The following is a 23,751-nucleotide window of genomic DNA, read 5'->3' as shown; positions in this document are numbered from 1 at the left end:
CCCTAAAGAGTATAGCCCAATCGGTTCAGTCGTTACGGAGATCTTAAGCTTCAGACAAACGGACAGACAGACATCGTAATAATTTGTATTGTTGATACTTACATTTTTAGGACTTGATTATAAAGATGCTTCGCTTATAACCTTGTACTTTGCGGTAGGAAAAAGTATTCCAAAAATTATAATTATAATTATAGAAAAGCTTTGATTTTAACCAGGGAAAAGGTAATGATATTCTGACAAACAATTCTAAAGGAAAATTTCCCCACAACTCCCTTCCCCTTTTCCTCCCCTTCTTATCCACCCCTCTTAAAATATATGAAATAAAAGATATACCCCCAGCTAACTTCGAAAGGTTTCGTGATTGTTTGTAGAATTGATTGGTACAATAACTAGGCCTGATTTTAACAAGTGTGTGCATGTAAATTATACTTGGCATTCCTGTTGAAACTGAGGTTTGGCATTTGTTTGCCTGGTCTTATTTCTGGTTTCTGGTAGATTATTACCAGATAACTGGTCATAGAATACTACCTGCTTCAATTGACGATTTTTTTTACTATAATTGGAACTTAATTTGCTATTACTTTATTTTTAAACTAGCGGTTTCGCCCCTAGCCTCTAGGTGCTTTTCCTCAAGAGGTTTAATTAACTTAATTTTTGTATTTTAGATTTGAAAGAAAATTTTTTAAAAATCTTTATTGTGTGGGTGGAATTTTTTTTTTTTTTTTGGGGGGGGGGTGTTTAGTTAATCCCCCTTTTTTAATTTTAGTTTTAAAAAGAGAAAAAATTTTTTTTTGTTTTTTTTTAATATTTTTGGGAGGTTTGGGTCGTCCCACACCCAAAGAAAATAGCTTAAAACCATCACAGGACCAGTTGGTTCATTCAATAAAGAGTAGAGCCCAATCGGTTCAGTGGTTACTGAGATCTTAAGCTTCACACAGACAGACAGATAGACATCGTTCTACTTTGTATTATAGATAAAATAGATTGTTGACATTTGGTTCTTTCAAATGGATGACGTCAATTGGATATGTGCGAAGAAGCTTATTGAAGTCATAACAAGAAAAAATGAAACTTCCATACAAGTTCTTTTTTAGAAAATTAAGTAGCAAGAATAGTGCAGAAATAGCTGTTATTAAATCGCCTTCCTGTTGTCCTGGATAGCTGGGGTGATACAGCCGAAACTTTCTATTATTTCTAACACCCATAGGATAATCAGCACCTACTACACCCCTAGGATAGCCATGCCTTGCTGGAACACCCATAGGATAATTTCTGGCACCCATAGGAAAACCATCTGGATGAACTGTGTACCTGTACCTACAAATGAGGAAAGTGTTAGGTGCTTTAGCACTGACCCCCCCCCCCCCCAACTAGCCATATCCCTGCGGGGTTACCCAGTACCAAATATAACCTAACCTAACCTTACCTTAAGTCGGCCTTAACCTTTAAATTTTAGTTTGAAAAAGAAAATGTTTTGGATGGCTGATTTCTTAAAAATAGTTATAAACCTTCCCTGGACCTATAAAAAGCTTCACTGTAACGGTGAACCATATCTGTTCAGCGGTTAGCGAGGTCTTAAGCTACAGAGACAGAAAGAAATCCTAATATTTTACCTTTTTTCTGGTGGTTTAGGGGGTTGTCTTTTCTGAGGATAGGATTCCCTCCATTTTGGGTGCACTCGATGTTCATTTGATCTAAAAACATAAATTCTATCATATAAGGATAGTATTTGCTACTTAAGATCCTTAAAACAGCCACAATTTGAGCTTTACTGGGAACTCAAATCACACAAATGAAAATTCATATTTTTTTCCCATAACATTAAACAAAAGAAAAATTGAACGTACTAAAAAACCTAGTTTTCATAGATCTTTGTGTATAAGACAAAGGGTGAGATATTGATAAACATCCCCAGTGATGATAAACAAAATTACTCCTTCTGTTAAAAATTTGGACACTACTAGTTTGAAACCAACTAATCAAAATCCAATAAGAGTACCCAAAGTTTTTGAGCCAACAAGAAAAGATAATTTTTGGGTACCAGTGGTATAAAAAGAAAATCCTAAAAATACTGACCTGTGTATTTTAAGGTAATGAATATGATCAACTCCTTGATAGCATCCATAACAAGTGTTTCTACTCAAATAACTGTCACTACAAATATCATATATTAATATAAGAATAAGACGGCATTTTCCATCAAAAAGACTCATTGAGCACATTCCCCCCCCCCCCCCTATATCTTATTATATAAATAAATTGAAAATAAATAAGGGGGTTGGGAATATAGTTTTTCGTTTGTTTTTTTATTGCTTTAGGTCAAGTTAGGATAAGTTATATTGGCATTGGGTAATGGGTATCCCCACAAGTAAAGACCCGCAGGGTTAGGGCCAACAGCAGGAGTTAGGCTCAGGAAAAAATACACCCCATTTTTCATTTCATTTCAATAATAAAGGAGGAGGGGAGAGGGTGTATTAGTGCCTAAGCGGCACTACGTGTGGAAGCATCGAAAAAAATAAAGATGATTAAAGTCCCTCAACAGATTATGACGTCATACGATAAAATCACCAATGAGAGGCCAGCATAAGTTTTACCATTGGTCAATTACAGTGTATACTGGCCTCTCATTGGCCATTCAATCGTATGACGTCATAATCTGTGAATTGGGACTTTAATCATCTTCAAAAAAATTATTAGATATGGAATAAACAATTAAATAACCTGAAATAACCATCGTGGTGTGTATTTTGTTTATGTTGAATATAATTCATTTTTGCACCTAAATATTACTTGTTTATCAATTCGTATTATATAGACAGCTTTCGTGAATATTAAAATAATAAATTATGAGATTGAAACCAGATTTGTTACCCCCAAGGGACCGAATTCCCAGGCTTTATATTGATATTCGTGGAAAATTGTCTGTAATATGAATCTATACACGATTTTTCAGTATGGCTTTGAACCGGTTCTTATCCAGCGGATATCGGTTTCGAAGCCATACTGGAAAATATGTTTTTCAATCATCAATCAAAGTATCAAATGCATTGTTTAAGTCAAATATACAAAATATCACTACGATTAATTTATAGTTTCATGTAATAGTATTTCTAGTAGCAAAGCTACTCTATATTACAAGATGTCCGCCTGAAACGTGATTTTCTCGGCTCCTTTTCAAGATAGTCGAATTAAATTTTCAGGGATTAAATAAGTTCTCATTCTACATATTTTCTACATATTCGTATATTCGTTGGGGTGCTAGATAGATTCCTACATTTAAAAGTTTTCTCGATTATATATTTACATTTTTCATACTTCAATCAAGTTTTAGTACAATTTATACCCGCTAGATGTCCAGTATACATTAATAATTACCATAATAAGGAAGCTGCAGGTGTTTACTAGCAGTACCAAGAGAACATGTGCCCATGTGTATACGGGGCCGTGGCACAGGAGCACAGCCTGGGGCAGCCACGCCCACGTCATGCTCTTGGGTAGATGTCGTTCTTGTCGTCTGTGAATAAATTAGATTTTATAATGATGAGATGTTTAAGAGTTAAAAAGTGAAAAAATGCTCATTTGTCATTTGAAAGAAAAAGCGAATATATTAAAAAAAAATAATTTTAAAAATCACGAATCATTTATAAAACAGAGATGAAAATATTCATAAAGTAGTGAAGCACAAAAATACGGAATTGGATATTTAAAAATTGAAATTTGAACTATAAAAACGCCAAAGATATTGGGAAAGATATAGCTAAAAACCGGCCTAAAAGCAGTCTGACCGCCAAAAAACATCCCAGACAGACGGATATTTCGAATTATAGAGTAGCTCCGCTACTAATGGATGTATGACCCAAGCCATTCCTTTTTCTTCTACCTGGCTGTGTGTACAAATAAGAGCAAATAACTTGCTAGGACCTCCACAAGATCTTGTACCCTTCGATGGACGCCCAATTCTGGAATACCTAACACATCAAGAATTAGATTATTAGAAAAAGAGAACAATTATCAAGCTAAGAGCGACAATAACAATTTTGCAATATTTTTAGATTTAGACTAGCGGCTACGCCCCTATAAGGCTTCTAGGGTAGTTTTTTTGTAGGGTCATTTTTTTCAGGGCTGATTTTTCTGGACCTATAAGAGGCTTTACTGTAACGGAGAACCATACAGGTTCAGGAATACACAAACTACTCGCAGTCAGACAGACATCCTATGAGGACAAATACGAACAGAAAATATATATTTACGTCACAAGTGAGGGGAAAGAAAAGGGAAGGAGGAAAGAAACCCCCTAGAAAAGAGATGGGGGTATGACGTCACACGCCAAAACAATTTGAAATTTGTCCCCATTTTTTGCACCAATACGTACAGCATCTTAAAGTAAAAATATTGAGAATATTTTTTAAGTATTTCTGACAAGGAAGGACGTAAAAATGGGAGAGGGGTGAAAAGCACAAATTATTTTTCCCCTAACCTTATCAGACACCAACACAGAACCAGACAGGAGACACACATACAGCCAAGCACTATCCATAATGGTAGCCAAAATTTATATAACATCATTTTTAGGAGTACAACTTTTCAGTAACTAGTCTTTTCACATTCTACAACAGTCTATAATTGATACAGAAGGATAGCCAAAAACCATCCACAATGAAAGCCAATATTTATATAACATTATTTTAAATAGTACATCTAATCTATAAAGTAATAACATCCCTCATTTGGCTATAATAGATACAAAAAATAGCTTTAAACCTTCCAAAATGGTAGCCAAAATTTATATAACATCATTTTAAGAAGTACAGATTTTCAGGTAATATTTTTTTCACTAATTTTCACAATTTAGCTTGTTAATATGAACATCATTTATTGGCATAAGGAAAAAGGATAAGAGGATGAATACTTACCCCTTTTTCATGGTAAAATACTACTTCCCCATCCCTAAATTTAGAAGCAGACGAAAATCAAAAGCCGCCCAGGGCTTTTTGTAAGTCAATCATAAATAATAATGTGAATAAAAAGAAAAGCGATATTTAGCAAACAGCCGTGGGCGGTCAGAATCAGCTGAATGTTCATTATGAAAAAAATTTCCCCCTTTTTAGAAATAGAAGGATTCATCTTTCATGAACAATTTTTTTAAAATAAAAATAAAATTCTATGTAATTTTTAATTAAAACATTAAAACGAAAATATCTAATCTAATATTCTTGCCCTAAATATGGAAATAGTAAAAAGTAAAAAAATATTTTTTTAAATAATTTTTAATCCTCCCATTTGGAAAGTAGTGGAATAGCAATAAATTTTAGCGCGGCAACAGCGCTGAGTAGGCCTCTAGGCCCACTGCCTATTTTCGTCTTCTAGTTGCTTCGATTCCTCTCTTTTATTTTTTTCTCTGTGATCACATAAAAATTTGTTGTTAAAAAAGTAAAAAATCAACATGTTTAAAATGGACGTACGGACATTTTGGTGATGATTATAGAGTTGCCACGCTTTCTAAATCGTACCTAACTACTAAAGGAATCACCATGCAAAGTTTGAAATCGATAGGACAATTCTAACATGCCTAAATTAACGCAAAAAGCTATCCGTTACGGACGGACGGACGGACCGACCATAATTATAGAAAAGCCTCGCTTTTAAAAATATCAGGATAGTATCTGAATAAATTAGAGGTTATCCTTCCCTAAGGATATTTACAATTCAACTGATTTTCGTATAAATACGGGGTAGTTACATTATATCTATATTTTTAGCAGTTAAGCAACTGTATAAGTATTTTTGTCTGTCTGCCTGTAATGATAAGTTTGTAAATGGCATAAATACTTGCTATTCAGGATATATGGCAATCCAAATACGGTTATTCTCGCACTGTCCTAGCAAACCCCAATCGATATATTATTAGTTGGATGTTGAAACAGATTTTCATATACTCTGGTATGGGGATAATTTTCCTCTCCAAAAGCTCTATAAGAAGCTTCTAAGTAAAGGGAAAAAGTGGTCCATCAGTTTGTGAGATCTTAAAGGACAGACACAAAGACACTCTGTTACTTTGATATAGAGATTAGTGTCTAAATGTTTATTTGTTCTTTAAAAATCATAAACATATTTTTTAAAATTTTTTTTTGGGGGGTTGGGGGCGACTCCCTTTCCATAACCACATTTTTATTTTATATTATTTTTAAGTAAAAAAAAATTTAGGGGGGAAATTTTTTTTCCTGGGGCGATTTCTCTATGGACGGGTTGGTACACTCTCCAAAAATAGTTAAAACCTTCCCGGGGCCTATGAGAAGCTACCCTGTAAAGGAAAACCCGATCGGTTCAGCGGTAAGCGAGATCCTTCGGTACAAATAGACAAACAGACATCCTGTTACTTTAGTATAAGGATAATTTTGGGATAATCTATGCATGCAATTCGATGCAATATAAAAAGTTAAATTGTAGCCTGACCCTAAAGTCGGCCTTGCGCCTTCCTTACATATAGGGTCTGTGTACTAAAGTCGAGTATTGTATATATACAAAATCAAAAGTCCCTTTTACAAAGAATTTTAATATAAATAAAAATATTTTTTAAATAGTTATTTATCGCAGAGCATTATTGACAGCTTTGCGCGGATAGAAAAATACAAGATTAATGAGAGGTATTTTGAAATATTTTTATTTTATTACTCGTGAAAAATAGTCTATAATACGATGAGATAAATTATTTCAGTTTAGTTCTCAATAGTATGGTTGTAATCCAGTGAATATAAAATTAAAAATGCCCCGCTGGGTTAAGTCACCACAGACTTCGTAGATTTAAGGGCCCCCGCAGGTGCTAGACATAGGCAAAACTACCCCTTTCTTATTTCCAATTTGATTAACTAAAAAAGGATGTTGGCCCGTTGGGGGTCAGTGCTTGAATGGCATATTGTGGGAAAGCACTGACTAAGCACTAAAGGGTGTAAACGTAGCCCCCATAAATCCAAAAGTGCGTTTTAATAACTGATGGACTTTAATATAAACACTTTGAATTTCCAGGTATCGTGAAAAATGTTTATTTTTATTAAAGCTTTGCTGCGCGAATGGATATAGGATATAATACGTGGATATATATTAAGAGATGTAAGTTTTCCGGAATTGTAATGTAGGGAGTAGATTTGAAATCTGCATCAAATTTTAAGGATTTTTTTATAAAATTCGTTTTTTGTAGGTATAATTCTTTATCTAAAAGCAGAAATACAAATTAAGTTAATTAATTTTGGCATCTGTGATTGGTGGATTTAAAAAATCTGCGCTCTGATTGGATGTCGTACATCATTCAACCAATTAGAGCGCAGGTAGTTTAAAATCCACCTATCCTATTGGTCAAAATTAATTAACTTAAAATGCATTTTCGCTTTTAGATAAAGAATTTTACAAAAAACGAATTTTATAAAAAATCCTTAAAATTTGATGCAGATTTCAAATCTACTCCCTACATTAAAATTCCGGAAAACTTATATCTCTTAATATATATTAACATGTGAAAATTTGTTAGCTTGCATATATTGGTCACTGGGTCAGTAAGTTCATCCAGAAGGTTGGGAGGGGATGAGGTAAAGGGGGCCATCGTCATTTTAGCCATATGCGAGAATCACTATCAGAAAATCAATGAACATATAATCTTTCATAACCTTCATAGTTATCCATCTCTTATTTTTTCAAAATTGTTATTAAAAGCGAAGCTTTTCTAAAATTAGGGTCGGTCCGTCCGTCCGTCCGAGATAGATAGCTTTTATTCGTTAATTTAGGCATGTTAGAATTGTCCTATCGATTTCAAACTTTGCATGATGATTCCTTTAGTAGTTGGGTACGATTTAGAAAGCGTAGCAACTCTATAATCATTACCAGAATGTCCGTACGTCCATTTTAAACATGTTGATTTTTCTACTTTTTTAACAACAAATTTTCAAGTGTTCTAATTATCCGTTTGATCTGATTTTTGGTATATTGATTCTTGGGACAACAAAGAACAATATTATAAGCGAAGCAACTCTATAATCAAGTCCAAAAATATAAGTATGTCCATAAACATTATCCTGCTTCAAGCAGTTTTTTAACAAATTTACTTACAATTTTGCTTCGGCTCTTATACTTTTAAATTCTGATTATTCAGTTTAGATACTAAACAAGTGTTAATGTCCGTTTGTCCTACCGTTTCAGTGCTTCGCTTTTATGGATGCATGTTGTCATCCTTGTTTTTATTTTACTAAATATGTACGAATACATAATAACCTATATTCTGCAAGTTGCTTCGCCTGTAGCCTTTAAGAAAAGCCAGAAGGTGAGGAAAGTATCTTAATTAATTAAATCAATGATTTTTACACGAAAAACTAGACACCTAGAATTTTTAAAAGCTGCTTAATAATGATTTGCCAAATCTTTTAGAGAATCAAAATTATCGTTAATGGAATACTCGGAAGTTTATTAATTGACACAAGGCCTCTCTTACATGCATAAAATAACAATATGAGCTATTACGAACGAAAGGATCGAACCTATTTATAGAAAAGCTTCGCTTAAAAATCTAAGATTGACATGTTTAAAATATATTTTCTAACATTATTACAGCTTAAATGTTTATAGTTCATGATTATTATAGTTTATTCTATTATTTTAACAAATATGATTTTTGGTGTAATTAGTTCAAAACTTGCTTTATTTTTAATTTTCTAAATGTCCGTTCGTATGAATGATGGAGTTTCTCAGCACTATTTGAGATAGATGGTAGAATTTTCAACTGTAGAATCAAATGACCATTTACTCCATATCTCACTTTGTCAGTACGCTTATTATACTGAGCAGGGGAGAATAAGAATCTACTTTACCTCCAGGGATCTAAGGGATAAGACAATTAATGATATTTTTTTTATGAACCCCCTAATGATGATAGACAAAACTGTCCCTTCTGTGTATTGTAAGTTTGTAGTGTGCACTCTACTATTTGCTAATCAACTAATCGAAAGAGGACTATCCACGAACAAGAGCAAGTGATTCTAAGCATCTTCCAGCCTTGACTCATAGTATTTTTTTAGTCAATATACTAGGTTTATGTTTAATATTTGCTTTTTCGACTAAAAAGTTAAGTTTCACCATGGTTTTATATGAAGAAAAATTTGAAATGTTAAGCATTGGTTGGTGCAATATCATCGAATGTTTTGACGAGTTCAAACTGTTGTTTAAAAGCTTTGACACAAAAGTATATTATTGTGATTAAAAATGTATATTTAGAAAAAGGGTTGGTAACTTGTTAATAGTTTAATTAATGTACTTATGCAATTTATAACATTTGATGCTTTTCTGCAGTGTTATTTTATTTTGTCCTTTGAACTCAACAAAGCATTTAATGATATTGCTTTAAAAATTTATTTACATTTCAAAGTTTTTTCATATAAAACCATGGCGAAACCTACCTTTTTAGACGATAAAGCAAATATTAAACATAAACCTAGTATATTTACTAAAAAATACTATGGGTCAATGCTGGAAGATGCTTATAATCACTTGCTCTTGTTCGTGGATAGTCCTCTTTAATTAAAGTACACAAAGTTTTTATCCAACTAATAAGCTAAAATAGTTATAAAACATTGAGTACCGACATAATTTACAGTCCAATGTCCACTTCACCTAGTTAGTCCTTCTGTACAAAAAAAATTCAAATACTAAACTTTTGACACCAAAGATCAACAAATACTATAGTTATGAAACAATTTTGCTATAACAAAATTACATAATTAATATTGAGAAATTCATTATACTTATAACAGCATTTTGTCCCAACAATTGCTAATTTTTTTGAAAAAAATAATTTAAAATGGAGTCTCATTATTATTTTCAATTATTATCAAACAATGAGACTTAAATCATATATCAACTGCAAGAAAAAAAAAAATCACAAAAATTTAGTTTTACATTAAGTATAATTACTATTAGTCTAAATATATTTGTACAACATTACATCATAATTTTTAGAGTTTAAATTTTTGTAATACTTTTCAATTTTTTTTATAAAATGCTAATTTTCTTAAATTTTTTTGTTCATTTTTTTTACGTGAAGTGTGATGCTTAGATTACTGATAAGCAGTTTTATGATTTTTAGGGCATATAGGTAATATTTAATTTTTTTAATATAGGGACATTATATTATTACATTTTTTTTGTTATTTTGCCTTTTGTCATTTTTGGCAGTTCAGTGTAATTTTGTTTGATATTTTTAATAGTTTAAACTTTTACCCCTTTCGTGGTGAAATTGTACATTTTTTATTATATATTAACACATAGTATGATTTCAATTTGTCAGGCCGAATTTTTTTTGTGGATTTTTCCCTAAATCCAGTGAGATGGAATAATGCATTTATTTTAGGCATCTTTTCTATTTAAAGTTAAGAGTTAGAAACATTATCCCTAGTCCCTGCATTAATATTTTCTAATGAGGAGTAAAATAATAATTTTAACGTGTGAAACACAAGAGCTTCTAAATTCTATATATAAGATATGAGCCAGAGATAAAGAGATAGGCCAATAGCATTATGGTTAGCAATGGGATAATGTGGACTGATTGGTTTGTTCCATGTTGATAATTATATTTTAAAAATAAACCATTATTTTCAATCATGAAGTTTTCATTTAATTTCATTAAAATCATTATCTTTGTTTATGTGCATATGGTTAGAAGAAATTTTTTCTGTACATAAAAAGTCCTCATTTTTACATAGATCTTCATTTCCTTTTTCATATAAATTCTATTCCCATTGTCCTATCTCTTTACATCTGACATTACCCGATATGTTAGAAGCCAACCAAGCATGAATACAATTAAACATTTTCATACACAACACACAAGGATAAGACAATGGCAAATAAAAGAAGCTTCCATCCAATCTATGTGAGTTTAAATTGCTTGTAGGGGGAAGGTTGATTTATCTGCAATTGTGTCATCTCCTTGCCTGCAAACAACAAGATTACAATATTTGATAGTTATGATAGGAATACAGTATTTGTGTTCAAATTTACATTATATACCTTTCTGTCAGTGCAGTGGGGAAATTTAATAGACTTTTATTTAATTGTGAGAATAATCTACTAATATCTTGTTTAAGATCTTTAATTGGAGATTTTGGGTATAGTCCCTCGTGCCAACGCCTCTTAAGGGGCGTTACGTCGTATTTACACAGTAGCTTTAAAAGGTTATGTTAGGTTAAGTGATTGACCCGCAGGGGCTAGAAATTAGCGAAAATCTACTGTGGAAATACGACAAAACGCTCCTAAAGAGGCGTTGCCACGAAAGTGACTATACCCGAAATTTTTATATGTTTTAAAGTCTTATTGAATAAGAATTTAATTTAATTCCATAGTTTTGAAAATTATATTATTACAATACATAAATGTATAATAAATGAGAGATTAGCCACACAAGAGTATATCAACCTATTTCAAGCCCTCACTGATACATATGCTTAGTATATTTATATATATGAAATAATGATATCACAAGAGAATATTAATTATTCAGTTTTCAGATCCTGTTTGGAATCATTTTCTTCTGAGAATATTAGCCATGACTGCTCTACAATTGAGGCTACACGCTTCTCATACTCCCGTCTGTTCTCCTAAATAATACATCCTTGTACTAAAGTAACAGGATGTTTGTCTGTGTATCTGTGTGTTTGTACCGAAGGATCTCGCTAACGGCTGAACCGATTGGGTTCTCCGTAACAGGGTAGATTCCCGGGAAGGTTTTTAACTATTTTGGGGGAGGGTACCACCACCCTCCCAAGAGAAATCACAATAAATCGAAAAAAAGTTTAAATATTTCCGCCGCATAGTGTCGCTAGCGTAGTCTCGCTAGCGTAATCGCGCTGCGTAGAAAGATGAATTTAACAGCTGATAACATAGACAAATTATTTCTCAAATTAGATATTTAAAATAAAAAAAAAACATTTAAATGCCACAAGAGGCCTCTGGGGGCGTAGCCGCTAGTTCAATATATAAAGTAATAACGTTGTTTTGTCTGAAGCTAAAGATCTCGAAAAATACTGGTTAAAATTGTTTGTATTTTTCGGGAAAGCTTTATAAGTGACTTAGGACTGATTTTCTGACTTCGCCCTATACTAGAGTCTAGAGGCAAGATGTTTTTAGATTATTTTTCTTTCAATCTTTATTTGAATAAGTGTACACACAAATTACAATAAATAAAATCACCCTTTTTGTAGATTAAAAAGTTAAAACAGTTTAGTTTTTGTTCAAACCAATCAAAACTCGGCAAAAGTAAGCAGTTTTTGTTCCCAAATGCTGAGATAAAGTTGTTTTTAAAAATTCTGGGTAACGGGATAATTTATAATTCAATGTTCTCTCTCTCTCTATGGCATAAAGCTTTCCTTAGGTAATTTTTGTTTGTTTGATTGAACATCTATGGCAATAAGTCTATTTCTATGCCTCTCATAATCAACTACCTGGTAAAGCTGTGCCGCCACACTGTTGGCGGGAGAGTTGGGGTTGGGTTCGTCCAGCAGGGACTGGATGGACGTCAGGATGGCGGACACGTCGTAGGTTGGAGACCACCGGTTCTGCAGGATGTCCAGGCAAATTCCACCGTCCGCGTACACGTTGGGGTGAAACATTTTACTGACAAATCTAAAAATAAAAAGATATATAAGCCTATTTTTAATCCGCGCCATTTTTACATCTGTTATGGTTGATTCATTTAATTGTCATGAAACTGAAAAAAAAAGTAATAACCGTTCACCTGGACAATGTGTTTGGCGGATTTCTTTCGTTAAAAAAACATTGGTCATTTACCTTAAATTTCCTTGTTGTGCCCAGCCATAAGTAGCAAAGCACAAAAATAAAACATAAATGGACTAACAGACAAAGTGAGTTACATAACAAATGTTCAGGTGTCAAAAAAAAGAGAGAATATGCATAAATCATAAAAAATTGCAAAAACAATTAAAAGATAACAGTGTTTATGCCTTTTGAAGCATATCTGACAGACCATGTAATTACATGCATATATACTGGATGCTCAACGGTACAGGATAACTTAACAAAGGGGGGGGGGGGGGGCGAAAGTGACACTTTTTGAAACCAAAACTAGAGGTCAACAAAGGAACTCAACTAAAAAAAAAGAGTTACAGGTCTGAGATTTTGCATGGCAGTTGCTTTATAGGGGTACAATATGGAACTGTGAAGAAACGGCGGCGCAACCGCCGAAAACCGCCGTTTCCCGCCGAAATTTTTTTTGCCTTTTCTCGGGGGTTTTCGGCGGTTGCGCCGCCGTTTCTTCACAGTTCCATATTGTACCCCTATAAAGCAACTGCCATGCAAAATGTCAGACCTGTAACTCTTTTTTTAGTTGAGTTCCTTTGTTGACTTTTAGTTTTGGTTACAAAAAGTGTCACTTTCGCCCCCCCCCCCTTTTTTTGCTGTCCATCTTAAATAGCAGCCGATAAAATCATAAAATTACAAACGAATTGGCGGACACACAAAGTGAATAATAGCGAAGCGAATCTACTATAATATTATACCTGACTGTGGGAGGTTTATTTGGATATTCTTCTGTAAATTCAATTGTTAATTTAAATGTTCCATCCTCGAATGGAGTGTCATGGGGGCCAAATATAACTGCATTCCATAACATTATGTTGTTGTCACTCGGGGCTCCGCTTACACCTTAAAAGTTTAGGTTAGGCCAATCAGGATGGAAATATGTTAGAATAGTCCTAGAGTCTTCAAACTCGTTAAAAAGTTTAAATAGTGCCATTTCTTCATGCCTAATTTGTGTTATAAATGATTTTTGGAAAGCTAATAATAAATATTAGTATGTTTCATATTTATTAGGTACAAAATATATTTCTAAAGTACTTAGCTACTAAAAATCATAAGACTTTGACAAATTCTTGACTATAAATATGCATTTCCCCCAGGGAGGGAGGGGACATTGGGCTGTTTATTACACTAGTCCCCAAAGTCTTATAATAAAGTTTTCCTATTAGCTTTGGGGACTTTCATTGAAATTTAATTGGGGTTGGTACATTAAATCAAGTGTCAAAGTTTTTTTTTGTATCATAATTGGGGCTGTAAATCGATTAGTCGGCCATTGTCTTATCCCTATAGATTCCTGCATTTCCCCTCTGTTTAAAAAAGTATCAGCTTGTGTAATCATGTAAAACTTTCTTTCAAATTCTTTACATTTCTCTATCTGTTTTAGCAAGTTAAGCAAGATAGCAAAGGTGCTACAAAATTTCATATTTTTAAACAATGTAAATCTAAATTATTGGTAGAAAAGTTTAGACACTTCAAGATCTAATGAAGTCTCCAAAGTAAAGTAGGAACGTCAACGAATGAGATATTGTATGTATAAAACATTGGGGACTAGTTTCATTTACAGTCCAATGTCCCCTCCCTACCTGGATTTTAGTCGAGTTAAGCATATGTTTTAATTAGTTTCAAATGTGTTTCAAATGATAACAATTTTCTTTTATTTCTTCTTTAGCTATTTTTCAGATTTGTACTTATGTAGGTCTCCCTATTAAAAGCTGGCCTAAGATAACACGTAAAAAGACACTTTCCTGTATTTATACGACACAGCGCTAATTTAAACAATTTTCCTATGCGACTTTCTTCTATTCCCTAAGATAAATTACTTTTTAGTTTCAATATTTTTATGAAATGTACTTTAAGACTTTAGAATTTAGTTTTTGCCAGAAGCTTCACACAAGTCCAAGGGGAAGTGTGGAATATAACAACATAGCAAGGGTGTAAATTCTGCAAGGGTTAGGGGGAAAAAAATGAAAAAATAATGAGTATTGATAACCTTTTTTCCATTCTCCTTGGGAAAAACTATGACGGAGTGGGTGGGAGAATGAAATATTTTTTTAGTAGGGGAAAAAATGAATCACCCCTGAAATAGAGCGTAAAAAATTTTCCTTTGATATATTTCAATCCTAAACTTGTGTTTTAGTAAGTTTTCCTTAGTGCTTAAAATTGGTCATATCATTACGTTCCAAACTCCATAATATACACTGACAAAATATTAGTGCTCGTCATTGGTCATCTTTTGACATTGTACTTTCCGTGTTTAATACGTAACATACATGTTAGGTCACCGTGATTTTAAATTATGAAATTTATTTTATCTAAAGCTTAAGATTTCAAAAACTAAAAAACAGTTTGAGATAATCTTTTTAGGAAAGCTAAATATAGGTCCAAAGGTGATTTTGGGCTATCTTTTTTTTATATTAAAACCTTTGAATGGGATTAGGCTATTTGTCAGCCCCCTTCGAATATAGAGCCTTTAGATTCTAGGGGTATAGCCACCAATAAAATTAATGCAATTCGAAATCTAAAAATTACGAGCTTAAAGCATAAGCTAGAAAATCACTTTAAAAGACGAACCGCGCACAAAATAAAAAAACCTTACAAAACAAGATCTTAAAGTATAGGACTTTTTAAAAGACTATCATGATCACGTTTTAACATTCGATGACTGGAGAACATTTTTAAGATCTTAATTCTTAATTGGTTGGTACATTTTAAAGATTTAAATCAATAATTAATAAGCTACAGTTTGCATACTTTGTCTTATTCCCTAGAATTCAGGGATCTAAAGGGATAAGACAATGGCTGATAAATTGATGTACATCAACAATGATAATTCTGTAGATTACAATTAATGGTTACGAATTTTAGGAGAATCAATTAAATGAACCAGCTAGTCAAAATGCAACAAGTCCATAAAGTTGTGAGCCCAGCGAATAAAAAAACGTTATCATAAAACTTTGGGGTCTAGTGTAATAGACAGTTCAATATCCCCTGCCTAAAATTCTTGATACCTACAACAAAAAAGTATGATACTACCTGCGGGAGGATCCTGTTGCAGTCTCTTAAAATCTCTCATCAATCTTCGCCTGGCGGGCGTTGACATTTTTATACAAATTTGTTATGTAACACAATCTGAAACCATACTTTTTTTGTGTTACAGCTCTTGGTAAAGAATTTTAATAGAGGTTGAAAGCAAGTCTTTAGGTTTTAATTTGGTTAGATGTTTCCATCAATTATTAATTAAATTAAACTAAGTGTGCATATTTTTACAAAACTTCTGACTAATATTTGACATTAATATAACAATAAAATAAAATAAATGTATTGTTACGCCTTTTTTTAGAGGATTGTAGAAAATCTATTTTAAAAATATTTTTAAGTAGCAAAGCTACTTTAAAGTTACGTTTTTTTTATATAAAAGGTGCTTGCTAGAAAAGGTAAAATTCTACATTTATTAATACACTACAAGTATGCACTGATGGCTTAGGAATAAGATTAGTGTTCTGAAATTTTTTTATATTAAAAAAAATTTGGGTAGAAAACAAAGGTTAAGGGAGATATTATTAATTCCGAACACTTTCTTCTTACTCCTTATATTGAGAATATTTAAAGTACCTAATGAAAATACTGATCTTTAGAAAAACTTTCCAGTATGAAATCAGGTTTTACTGTGTCATTGTTTGCACACATGAAACAGTCTTTTTCAGTTCTGAGATGAGATTATCAAAAAAAAGAGAAAAAAATAACAATATAACAATAGTTCTTTTTTGGTGACTAGAAAAAGTAATGAACAAAATTACATAGTTTCCAATTTTCTAATAATTTCATTTGTATATTCAGAACACTTGGCGCGACCGCCAAGATCTCCAGTGATAACATTGCCCTCCTTGATGACGACAAACGCGGCGTCCTCAATCTTCTTGGCGTGGTCGTACAGATCCATGTAGCGCAGCATCATCACGGATGACAGCAGCAGGGCGGTGGGGTTGGCCAGATCTTTGCCGGCGATGTCGGGAGCGGTACCGTGGACAGCCTCAAAGATGGCGCCGTCAGTGCCGATATTGCCGGACGGCGTCAAGCCAAGACCGCCAATAAGACCGGCACACAAGTCAGACAAGATGTCGCCGTACAAGTTAGGCATGACCAGAACATCATAAATGCTTGGATCCTGGACCATATTCAGGCAGACGGTGTCAAGATAGCGTTCCTCAAACTTAATTTGGGGATATTTTTCGGCCGCTTCGCGGCAACACCTCAAGAAAAGACCGTCGGACATGCGCATAATGTTGGCCTTGTGGACAGCGGTAACCTTGCTACGCCCATTGTTGGCGGCGTATTCAAAGGCATATTCGGCCACACGCCGAGAAGCATTTTCGGTGATAAGCTTAATTGACTGAACAACTCCGTCGACAATTTCATGTTCAATACCAGAGTACTCGCCCTCAGTGTTCTCTCTGATGGTCACAACATCAACGTCGTCGTAAAGAGTTTTAAATCCCTCGATGGACTTGCAGGGCCTCACGTTGGCGTACAGGTTAAACTCTTTGCGCAGGGCCAGGTTAAGGGAGCGGAACCCCTTGCCGACAGGGGTCATCAGCGGCGACTTGAGGCCGATCTTGTTGCGGTTAACGCTGTCTATGGCGGCCTGTGGGATGCCCATGGTCCCGTCCGCGTTCTTCACAGGAGATACATCAACTGGCTCCCAGGCGATGGGCACCTGGTGAATAAGAATTATATATCAACAAGATTAGTATAATTGAAAACTGATGCCTTTTAAAAAAAGAAAAAATAAGATTACTGTTCTTTCCTGTGTACGATATAGTGTCTTTTTCCGAAAAGCAGTTGTTCCAAAAATAAAATATACGTGATTCTGTCCAACAATGCGTCACAATAAAAAAAATTAAGTAAGACAAAATTGTTTTTCTTTCGAAGATGTATCATTTCAGTCCGTTAGTCAATCAGACAAGGATGAAAATATCCCATAGTATCGAAGCACAAAAAAATCTACATGAAAAGTTATTTAAGGTGCAGGTGTTCTTTGGTTATAACTCAGAAATAAATCATAAAAAATAACTAACCTTTCACATAGAGGTATGTTTTAATAATTTATGTTAAGCCGCCAAAATAACACTAATTTGACAATGTTATTTCTGACTGACGTACAGACAAAGTAAATAAAGTATAGAGTAGCTACGCTTCTAATAAAAAATATTTACCTCTGCGGCGGCAAAAATCTTCTGTACGCTGGCCGCAATCTCGGGGCCGATACCGTCGCCGGGGATCAATGTGACTGTGCGCACATCACCAGACATGTTGCGGCGGGCGACGGCCTGACCAGTCGGCAATAGGCGGCGGAGCAGAGACATTTTGTGAGGTGTGAGGCGGGGGGTTGTGTATCTGAAATATTTTATGTTTCTTTAAATTTTTATTATTATTGTTATGCAATATGTATAAAAATTAACACAATTGAATACTTTAAGAATTAAGATAGAGTATTTAAAGTTTCGTAATCAGAATAAAAATAGCAAAAATAATAGCTAACTCTCTAAATCTTCGCCCTTTAATTCCAAATTACGATAACTTTACAATAACTTTCAAGAACTTTACAAAAATTTTTTTTTTTTTAAATGAACAATGAACTATAATACTGAAAGGAATATTTCACTTTAAAAAAATCTTTTTAACTCAACTTTTTCTTATGTGTTTTTTTGCAAATTAGTATCACTACTATAGTACTAATAGTACGAAAACTAAGAGGAAAAAAGATTTTTTCATATGATACATCACTTCCTTTTTTTGTGACCATTTATAAAAAGTTTCAAATATTGCACAGCTAGGAAGAAGTAGTTTTATATAAAGGTAGAAAATCAAGATTGGTCGAATACAATATAAATTCTTGAAGACATTTCAAATATAGTCGAAGACATACATACAACTCTATGGTAATGCAGCTAATCAAAATTAAATAAATCCGTCTATACGTCAAATTTCAAGAATATGACGAATTTATAACTTAAAAAAAAAACATAATTATCAATGAATAAGAGTTTACTGTTCCTTGTTAAATCAAAATGATGATTTCTTGCCATTGCTTGCTTAGCTACTCGTGGACATATTTGTCCTTGGTTTTATTTACAAGAAAAAATATAAAATTCCTACCCAACTAAAAAAACTAATACGCTGTAGAAATTTAAAACAAAAACATCAATAATGTAAATTTTTGTATGAAACATTCAAAACGGCTTCGAATATTTTCCACGATGGGAAATTCGAATTCCAATAACAAGATAAACATTGTTCATAATAGCAAGTTACAATAGATATTATAACTTGGATGTTGCACCAGATTTTCGTGTACTCTGATAAAATGATGCTCGCAGCTGGCTTAAATAACGACACCCCATCTTCTCCCTTCTTACTGGATTGACCGGAGAAATGAGATCTACATTAGCAAGCTAATTTGACGACAAATTTTCCCCAGTTAATATATCCCATTCATGTTAAAAGGTTAACTTATTCTTTGAAAGTCAATGCGTCTTACGAGATACGATTCAACAAAACAAATTAAAGAGTAGGTATATTGGCTACATAAAAACAATGCCCTAACAAGTTATGAAATAAAACTTTCACGTATACCGGCAGTTCGATACAAGATTTCAGAGATATTAGTAAACAAATAAGAGAAGACCAGGGTATGTTCTAAAAGGAACAGATTCTCTTAATCCCTGGACAATCAATCAATAGAATGAATTTGGAAAACTCCAAGTATAGCAGGCAGACTGGTAGCAGAAGTACTGTTGTTGTTATTATTGTGTACATGTACAGCGTACACAAACCTGTGATCACAAACGATGGTCTCCTCAATTCTGGTGCCAGCTGGCAGTTTGTAGGCGCCGCTGTTTGCAGCCTAAACAGAACAAAAATTGAACATTGGCGTGTACATGGTTTTGCTAGAGGGGTGTAAACCTTTAGGGAATGAATTAGGGAAAACTAGGCAGTCCTTAATTTCAAGGGGGATATTGACGACCAAGATCGATGAAAAGCTGTAATAACAATTCTATATTTTTATATAGTTAATGTTTTTTTTTGTTTGAAGATGATATTTAAATTAGTTTTGTTTGTCATAAAAAAAATTAACTGGGTATTAGTTTGAAATAAAAAAAAACCTACCTTTGACATTTTCAATGAAGCCAGATGAGTAATATTCGCCTTGGCACCGCTAACAATATATTTCACAAGATCCTGCATTCCTCCAGCCAGAGCCAGATCCTGGTGGCTGCCAGCAGACTCAGGAGCTGCCAGGTGAGGCCTGGGCTGATAAGGTTGAGCCCTGGTTTCTTCGTTGGTTTGTGAATGTAAATGTCGAAGAATGTCTCCAAGTTGAATTACACCTTCTAAAAATAGCAAATGTTAAAAACATTATTGGAGAGGGGAAGGGATTGTTGTCAATTCGTAATCCAAGTACCTAGTATATTTAGAAACATCATGTTTAAAGATAAAAATTCACAATATCTAAAAAAAAAAAGAAAAATTGAGAACTAAAAATTCATATAAATAGTGCACTTTTTGTAAGTGTGTCATTTAAGATTCTTTTATGCCTTTTAATTCCGGTTTTAATGACATCCGTACACAAATTTTCAATGCATAATTGGTAGGTAGAAAACTTTTTAAAAAAATTTTCTCACAAAAAACTCCCCAATCTAACGAAGAAATTAAGACATTGATTCTTTATTTCTGTTAGTGGTAAGTGGGTTAAATTAGGCAATACTTTTGTTCCATTAGAAAAACCCTGTATTGAACTTCCTAGAAACAGATATTAGAAAGACCAAGTAAATCAGTTTTAAAACATCCAAGTATAGGTATCTCAAGAGCAATAATAAGCTTAGCTTTCAAGCACATCCAAATCATTCAAAACATTGTTCACAAAAATAAACAACATGAAAATAAACAGTAAGACTAACCTGTTGAAATAATAGGAATCCTTAACCGCACAAACTTTTTCACCAAAAACTTGTCCTCAGGTTTGACTAGAAAATGATCTATGTTGGTGACAACATCATTAATTTTATCACTATCTCTGTCCTTAGACAACATAACAGTCAACTCTAAACCATTAACATCTTGAATGCTAATAATTCTAACACCATGAATTTCATGTACAGCAGCTTGACCGACTATGTCATACATGACTATTTTTTTAGAAGCTCCCTGGGAGGCCAAGAAGAACTTTTCTTCTGTAAGTTTCAGGTAAGGGAAGACAAGGGTGACTTGGTGAGATGTTGTTATAGAGATAAGATTATCTTTATCATAATCATCATTAACCTCAAACATTCTTCCCTCCTCCTTGATCATCCTATCTTCAGCCGTTTTATTTGACAGTTTTACATGAATGTTATTGTTATTTTCACTATTGCTTAATTTCTGTCTTAAATCGTCATACAAATGCTTTTCACCCACATGAAATTGAACTGTGTTATTGATTGATTGATGTTGGAGAATTCCTTCGTTTTTGTTCTTAATAAATGCAGCGCTTCCCAAAGAAGCTAAAACAGACACCAAATGAGCAATGCCGCTGGGGCTGAACACAGCTGGGCTGCCGGCGGCTAAAGAGTCGGCCGACCGACCGCCGTCCTGCCAAATGTGCAGGACATATTCTGCCAAAACGGACATGCTGTCCACAGCAACTGGTTCTGTGAATACAAGATCTGAAAAATAAAAAGACCTATGTGATTTATTTGTAAAGATGTTACGATACTTAAAATGTTTTAATAAAAATATACAACTTAAGTGGGAGGGAACATTTTCCTGTGAACCCCAAAGTTTTATCTACAGGGCATCTCATTCGTTGACTTGAAATTTCACTATTAATTGCATTTTTCTACAGAAACTTATTTCCAGTATGACTTCAAAACCGATTAATATCCGCTGGATTGGGAACGGTTCTAAGTCATATTGAATAATCACGTATAACATCGTATTACAGACAACATTCCACGAATTCTCTCGGTGCTAACAAAATTGATTTTAATAATATAATTTTTAATTTTAATTTCATAAATCTGTCCATAATACGATATATAACTATTCTCCTAATTGCAGATGAACATCAATTTATAGCCCATTGTCATATCCCCTAATATCCGTGTACTAACCTGTTCTAAATTGAGATTGGTAAAGTTTTGACACCAATGGAATAAGAAGAGCTATCACACTCAGTAACAGTAAAATGCACAAGATCATTAATCCTAAAAAAGCATTAGCTTTAATACACAGAAAATATTAGTATGGAACCTAATTAAAAGATATAATAGTTATTTCTTTCATCGTATTATAAACGGCTTTCCGCGGATATAGAATGTATAATTATAAGATTAAAACTAGTTTTTTTAGCCCCGAGATGCCGAAGGCACGGGCTAAAAAAACTGGTTTTAATCTTATGATTGTACATTTCTATATTCGTAGAAAACTGGATATAATACGATGCTAGACATAGTTTTTTCGTATGGATGAGAACCGGTTCCTATCAACCGGATTCGAATGAATACGAGAAAAAATATAAAAATTCATGATACCTATAATGTTTAGGTACTCAAAGATAATATTACATCTTTACGTTTTAAATTCAAAACAATTTGGAATTAGGGAAGGGGTTGATTATTTTTTTATTTGTTAATTACTTTAGTGCAGGTTAGGTTATAATTTGATACTTTTCACTTGCATGTTTAAGGCCCCCCAAAAAGGTTACCGATAAAATACCTCCCTCCCTTATTTTTAATTTATTTTTAAAAATGAGGGAGGTTAGTTATCCAAAGGAGCTTTAAGGGAAAACACCTTTAGATTAAATTAAAAGGTTCCCTTACCTAGTTTTGGTCTCATAGAGCCAGAGAAAGAAAGTCTGGAAGCATGAATCTCTGGCAGGTACCTCCAGGGAGGCTTCCTGGCCAGAGAACCAACCACAGGTACAGTCATTGTCAGCTAGATCAACCCTAGTATTCAGTCAGGCTATGTTATGTTGTAATACATCTGAAATTCAAACATTTGGATTACATATAAAAAGTTACAAAAAAAAACATTAATATTTAGCAAAACTTAACTTAAATTGAATTTACTGTTTAAAGGAGGAAGAAAAGAATAGTTTTGCTAAATAAAGATACAATATAATTGATATACTATAAGGCAGAATTGATATTTTGCGTACGCGTGGTGACGCAAGTTAACCAATTCTGTGATTTGTAGGTTAGTCTCCGCCAGGCAAAATTAGAGTTAACAATTTTGTCTTAAACAAACATATAGGATATTTCAAGCGCTGAACCGATATGGTTCTCTGACAATGAAGGTTTTTATATAAGGTTTATTACTATTTTGTGGAAGGTAAAAAGTTGAAATATCCAATACACTGTTGAAAAACTATACAATAAAGAAAAATATAATAAACTATAATACAATAATATTTTGGATATTTGTAATACTCATAAAAGAAAAGAAAAAAGAAATGCAATCACATTATTAAGAATAAGCGTATTCTGATTATCACATTAGAAAATAATTAACCAGGCCAATTTTCAAAAGAAAATATTTTAATATAAAATACAATATGGAATAAGTCTTTTCCTAAAGGTTTTATTAAGCTACAATGGGCAGAATTTTTTGGGAAAATTAATTTTTCTGCTTTTGACCTGCCATACTATCACTGGGTAAATATTTTGGTACTTTCCCTCAAAATAACTGTCAAGCACTGAATCCCCACCCATTATTTTGAAATAATTTGAAAATAAAAGGGGAGGGGGGGGGGCCGGGGGGGGTGGCTAATTTTTTACACTATGCTATACTTACCTTCTGTGACCTAACCCTGCTGTGCTACCCAGTATCTATATAACCTTACCTAACCAAAACTCAAACCCCATC

General features: G+C 33.4%; 4 protein-coding genes across 31 annotated transcripts; all 4 read right to left on the bottom strand.

Annotated features, from left to right (window-relative positions):
* Positions 1-423: 423 nt before the first annotated feature.
* On the bottom strand, positions 424-4,651 carry LOC145315539 (uncharacterized). Its single transcript, XM_080155521.1, has 8 exons — positions 4,478-4,651; positions 3,881-3,968; positions 3,376-3,514; positions 2,722-2,779; positions 2,077-2,154; positions 1,614-1,694; positions 1,142-1,317; positions 424-488 (listed from the first exon to the last, which is right to left on the bottom strand). Exons 1-8 carry the CDS (start codon positions 4,564-4,566, stop codon positions 424-426), a joined length of 774 nt encoding a protein of 257 aa, XP_080011647.1. The 5' UTR covers positions 4,567-4,651.
* Positions 4,652-8,557: 3,906 nt separating this feature from the next.
* On the bottom strand, positions 8,558-16,012 carry LOC145317769 (ubiquitin-conjugating enzyme E2 A). 9 transcript variants are annotated; one of them, XR_013879099.1, is made up of 6 exons: positions 15,883-16,012; positions 13,551-13,695; positions 12,477-12,657; positions 11,321-11,633; positions 10,805-11,125; positions 8,558-10,505 (listed from the first exon to the last, which is right to left on the bottom strand). XR_013879099.1 is itself a non-coding variant. In XM_080159037.1 (4 exons), exons 1-4 carry the CDS (start codon positions 15,947-15,949, stop codon positions 11,529-11,531), a joined length of 498 nt encoding a protein of 165 aa, XP_080015163.1. In that variant the 5' UTR covers positions 15,950-16,012; the 3' UTR covers positions 8,558-11,528. The 9 variants fall into 9 exon arrangements, 1 of the variants encoding a protein (XP_080015163.1); XR_013879100.1 differs by having other exon boundaries at positions 10,805-11,050; positions 11,452-11,633; XR_013879094.1 differs by having other exon boundaries at positions 8,558-8,632; positions 9,702-11,633.
* Idh3a (isocitrate dehydrogenase [NAD] subunit alpha, mitochondrial) lies at positions 15,978-18,269 on the bottom strand. 3 transcript variants are annotated; one of them, XR_013879092.1, is made up of 3 exons: positions 18,063-18,269; positions 16,435-17,563; positions 15,978-16,328 (listed from the first exon to the last, which is right to left on the bottom strand). XR_013879092.1 is itself a non-coding variant. In XM_080159035.1 (2 exons), the coding sequence occupies exons 1-2, from the start codon at positions 18,210-18,212 to the stop codon at positions 16,643-16,645; spliced, it is 1,071 nt and encodes a 356-aa protein (XP_080015161.1). In that variant the 5' UTR covers positions 18,213-18,269; the 3' UTR covers positions 15,978-16,642. The 3 variants fall into 3 exon arrangements, 1 of the variants encoding a protein (XP_080015161.1); XR_013879093.1 differs by having other exon boundaries at positions 15,978-16,321; XM_080159035.1 differs by having other exon boundaries at positions 15,978-17,563.
* Positions 18,267-23,551, bottom strand: LOC145317765 (uncharacterized). 18 transcript variants are annotated; one of them, XM_080159034.1, is made up of 8 exons: positions 23,242-23,551; positions 22,707-23,122; positions 21,999-22,091; positions 20,808-21,551; positions 20,017-20,240; positions 19,483-19,753; positions 19,026-19,088; positions 18,267-18,679 (listed from the first exon to the last, which is right to left on the bottom strand). In XM_080159034.1, exons 2-6 carry the CDS (start codon positions 22,813-22,815, stop codon positions 19,580-19,582), a joined length of 1,344 nt encoding a protein of 447 aa, XP_080015160.1. In that variant the 5' UTR covers positions 22,816-23,122; positions 23,242-23,551; the 3' UTR covers positions 18,267-18,679; positions 19,026-19,088; positions 19,483-19,579. The 18 variants fall into 18 exon arrangements, with proteins under 18 accessions (XP_080015160.1, XP_080015159.1, XP_080015146.1 ...); XM_080159020.1 differs by having other exon boundaries at positions 18,660-18,797; positions 19,006-19,088; positions 19,435-19,753; XM_080159022.1 differs by having other exon boundaries at positions 18,660-18,783; positions 19,006-19,088; positions 19,435-19,753.
* Positions 23,552-23,751: the final 200 nt, after the last annotated feature.

The sequence above is a fragment of the Acartia tonsa genome, chromosome 4 (genome assembly GCF_053477335.1).
Source record: "Acartia tonsa isolate MP-2025a chromosome 4, ASM5347733v1, whole genome shotgun sequence".
NCBI classification, from domain to species: Eukaryota; Metazoa; Arthropoda; class Copepoda; order Calanoida; family Acartiidae; genus Acartia; species Acartia tonsa.
The sequence above is the reverse complement of the archived record's forward strand: the minus strand, read 5'-3'. Positions and strand labels throughout refer to the sequence as shown.

Coding starts and splice junctions, on each gene's coding strand:
- LOC145315539 (XM_080155521.1), bottom strand. CDS start 4,566: ATGATGTTATATAAATTTTGGCTACCATTATGGATAGTGCTTGGCTGT. Junction 3,969..4,477: donor CTGTGTTGGTGTCTGATAAG/GTTAGGGGAAAA, acceptor TTGATGTGTTAG/GTATTCCAGAATTGGGCGTC. Junction 3,515..3,880: donor TTATTTGTACACACAGCCAG/GTAGAAGAAAAA, acceptor ATTTATTCACAG/ACGACAAGAACGACATCTAC.
- LOC145317769 (XM_080159037.1), bottom strand. CDS start 15,949: ATGTCAACGCCCGCCAGGCGAAGATTGATGAGAGATTTTAAGAGACTG. Junction 13,696..15,882: donor GCAACAGGATCCTCCCGCAG/GTAGTATCATAC, acceptor TAAACTTTTAAG/GTGTAAGCGGAGCCCCGAGT. Junction 11,634..12,476: donor TGGCGGCACAGCTTTACCAG/GTAGTTGATTAT, acceptor TGTATTATTTAG/GAGAACAGACGGGAGTATGA.
- Idh3a (XM_080159035.1), bottom strand. CDS start 18,212: ATGTCTCTGCTCCGCCGCCTATTGCCGACTGGTCAGGCCGTCGCCCGC. Junction 17,564..18,062: donor AGATTTTTGCCGCCGCAGAG/GTAAATATTTTT, acceptor CTTATTCACCAG/GTGCCCATCGCCTGGGAGCC.
- LOC145317765 (XM_080159034.1), bottom strand. CDS start 22,815: ATGACTGTACCTGTGGTTGGTTCTCTGGCCAGGAAGCCTCCCTGGAGG. Junction 21,552..21,998: donor CCAATCTCAATTTAGAACAG/GTTAGTACACGG, acceptor TTTATTTTTCAG/ATCTTGTATTCACAGAACCA. Junction 20,241..20,807: donor GATTCCTATTATTTCAACAG/GTTAGTCTTACT, acceptor TGCTATTTTTAG/AAGGTGTAATTCAACTTGGA.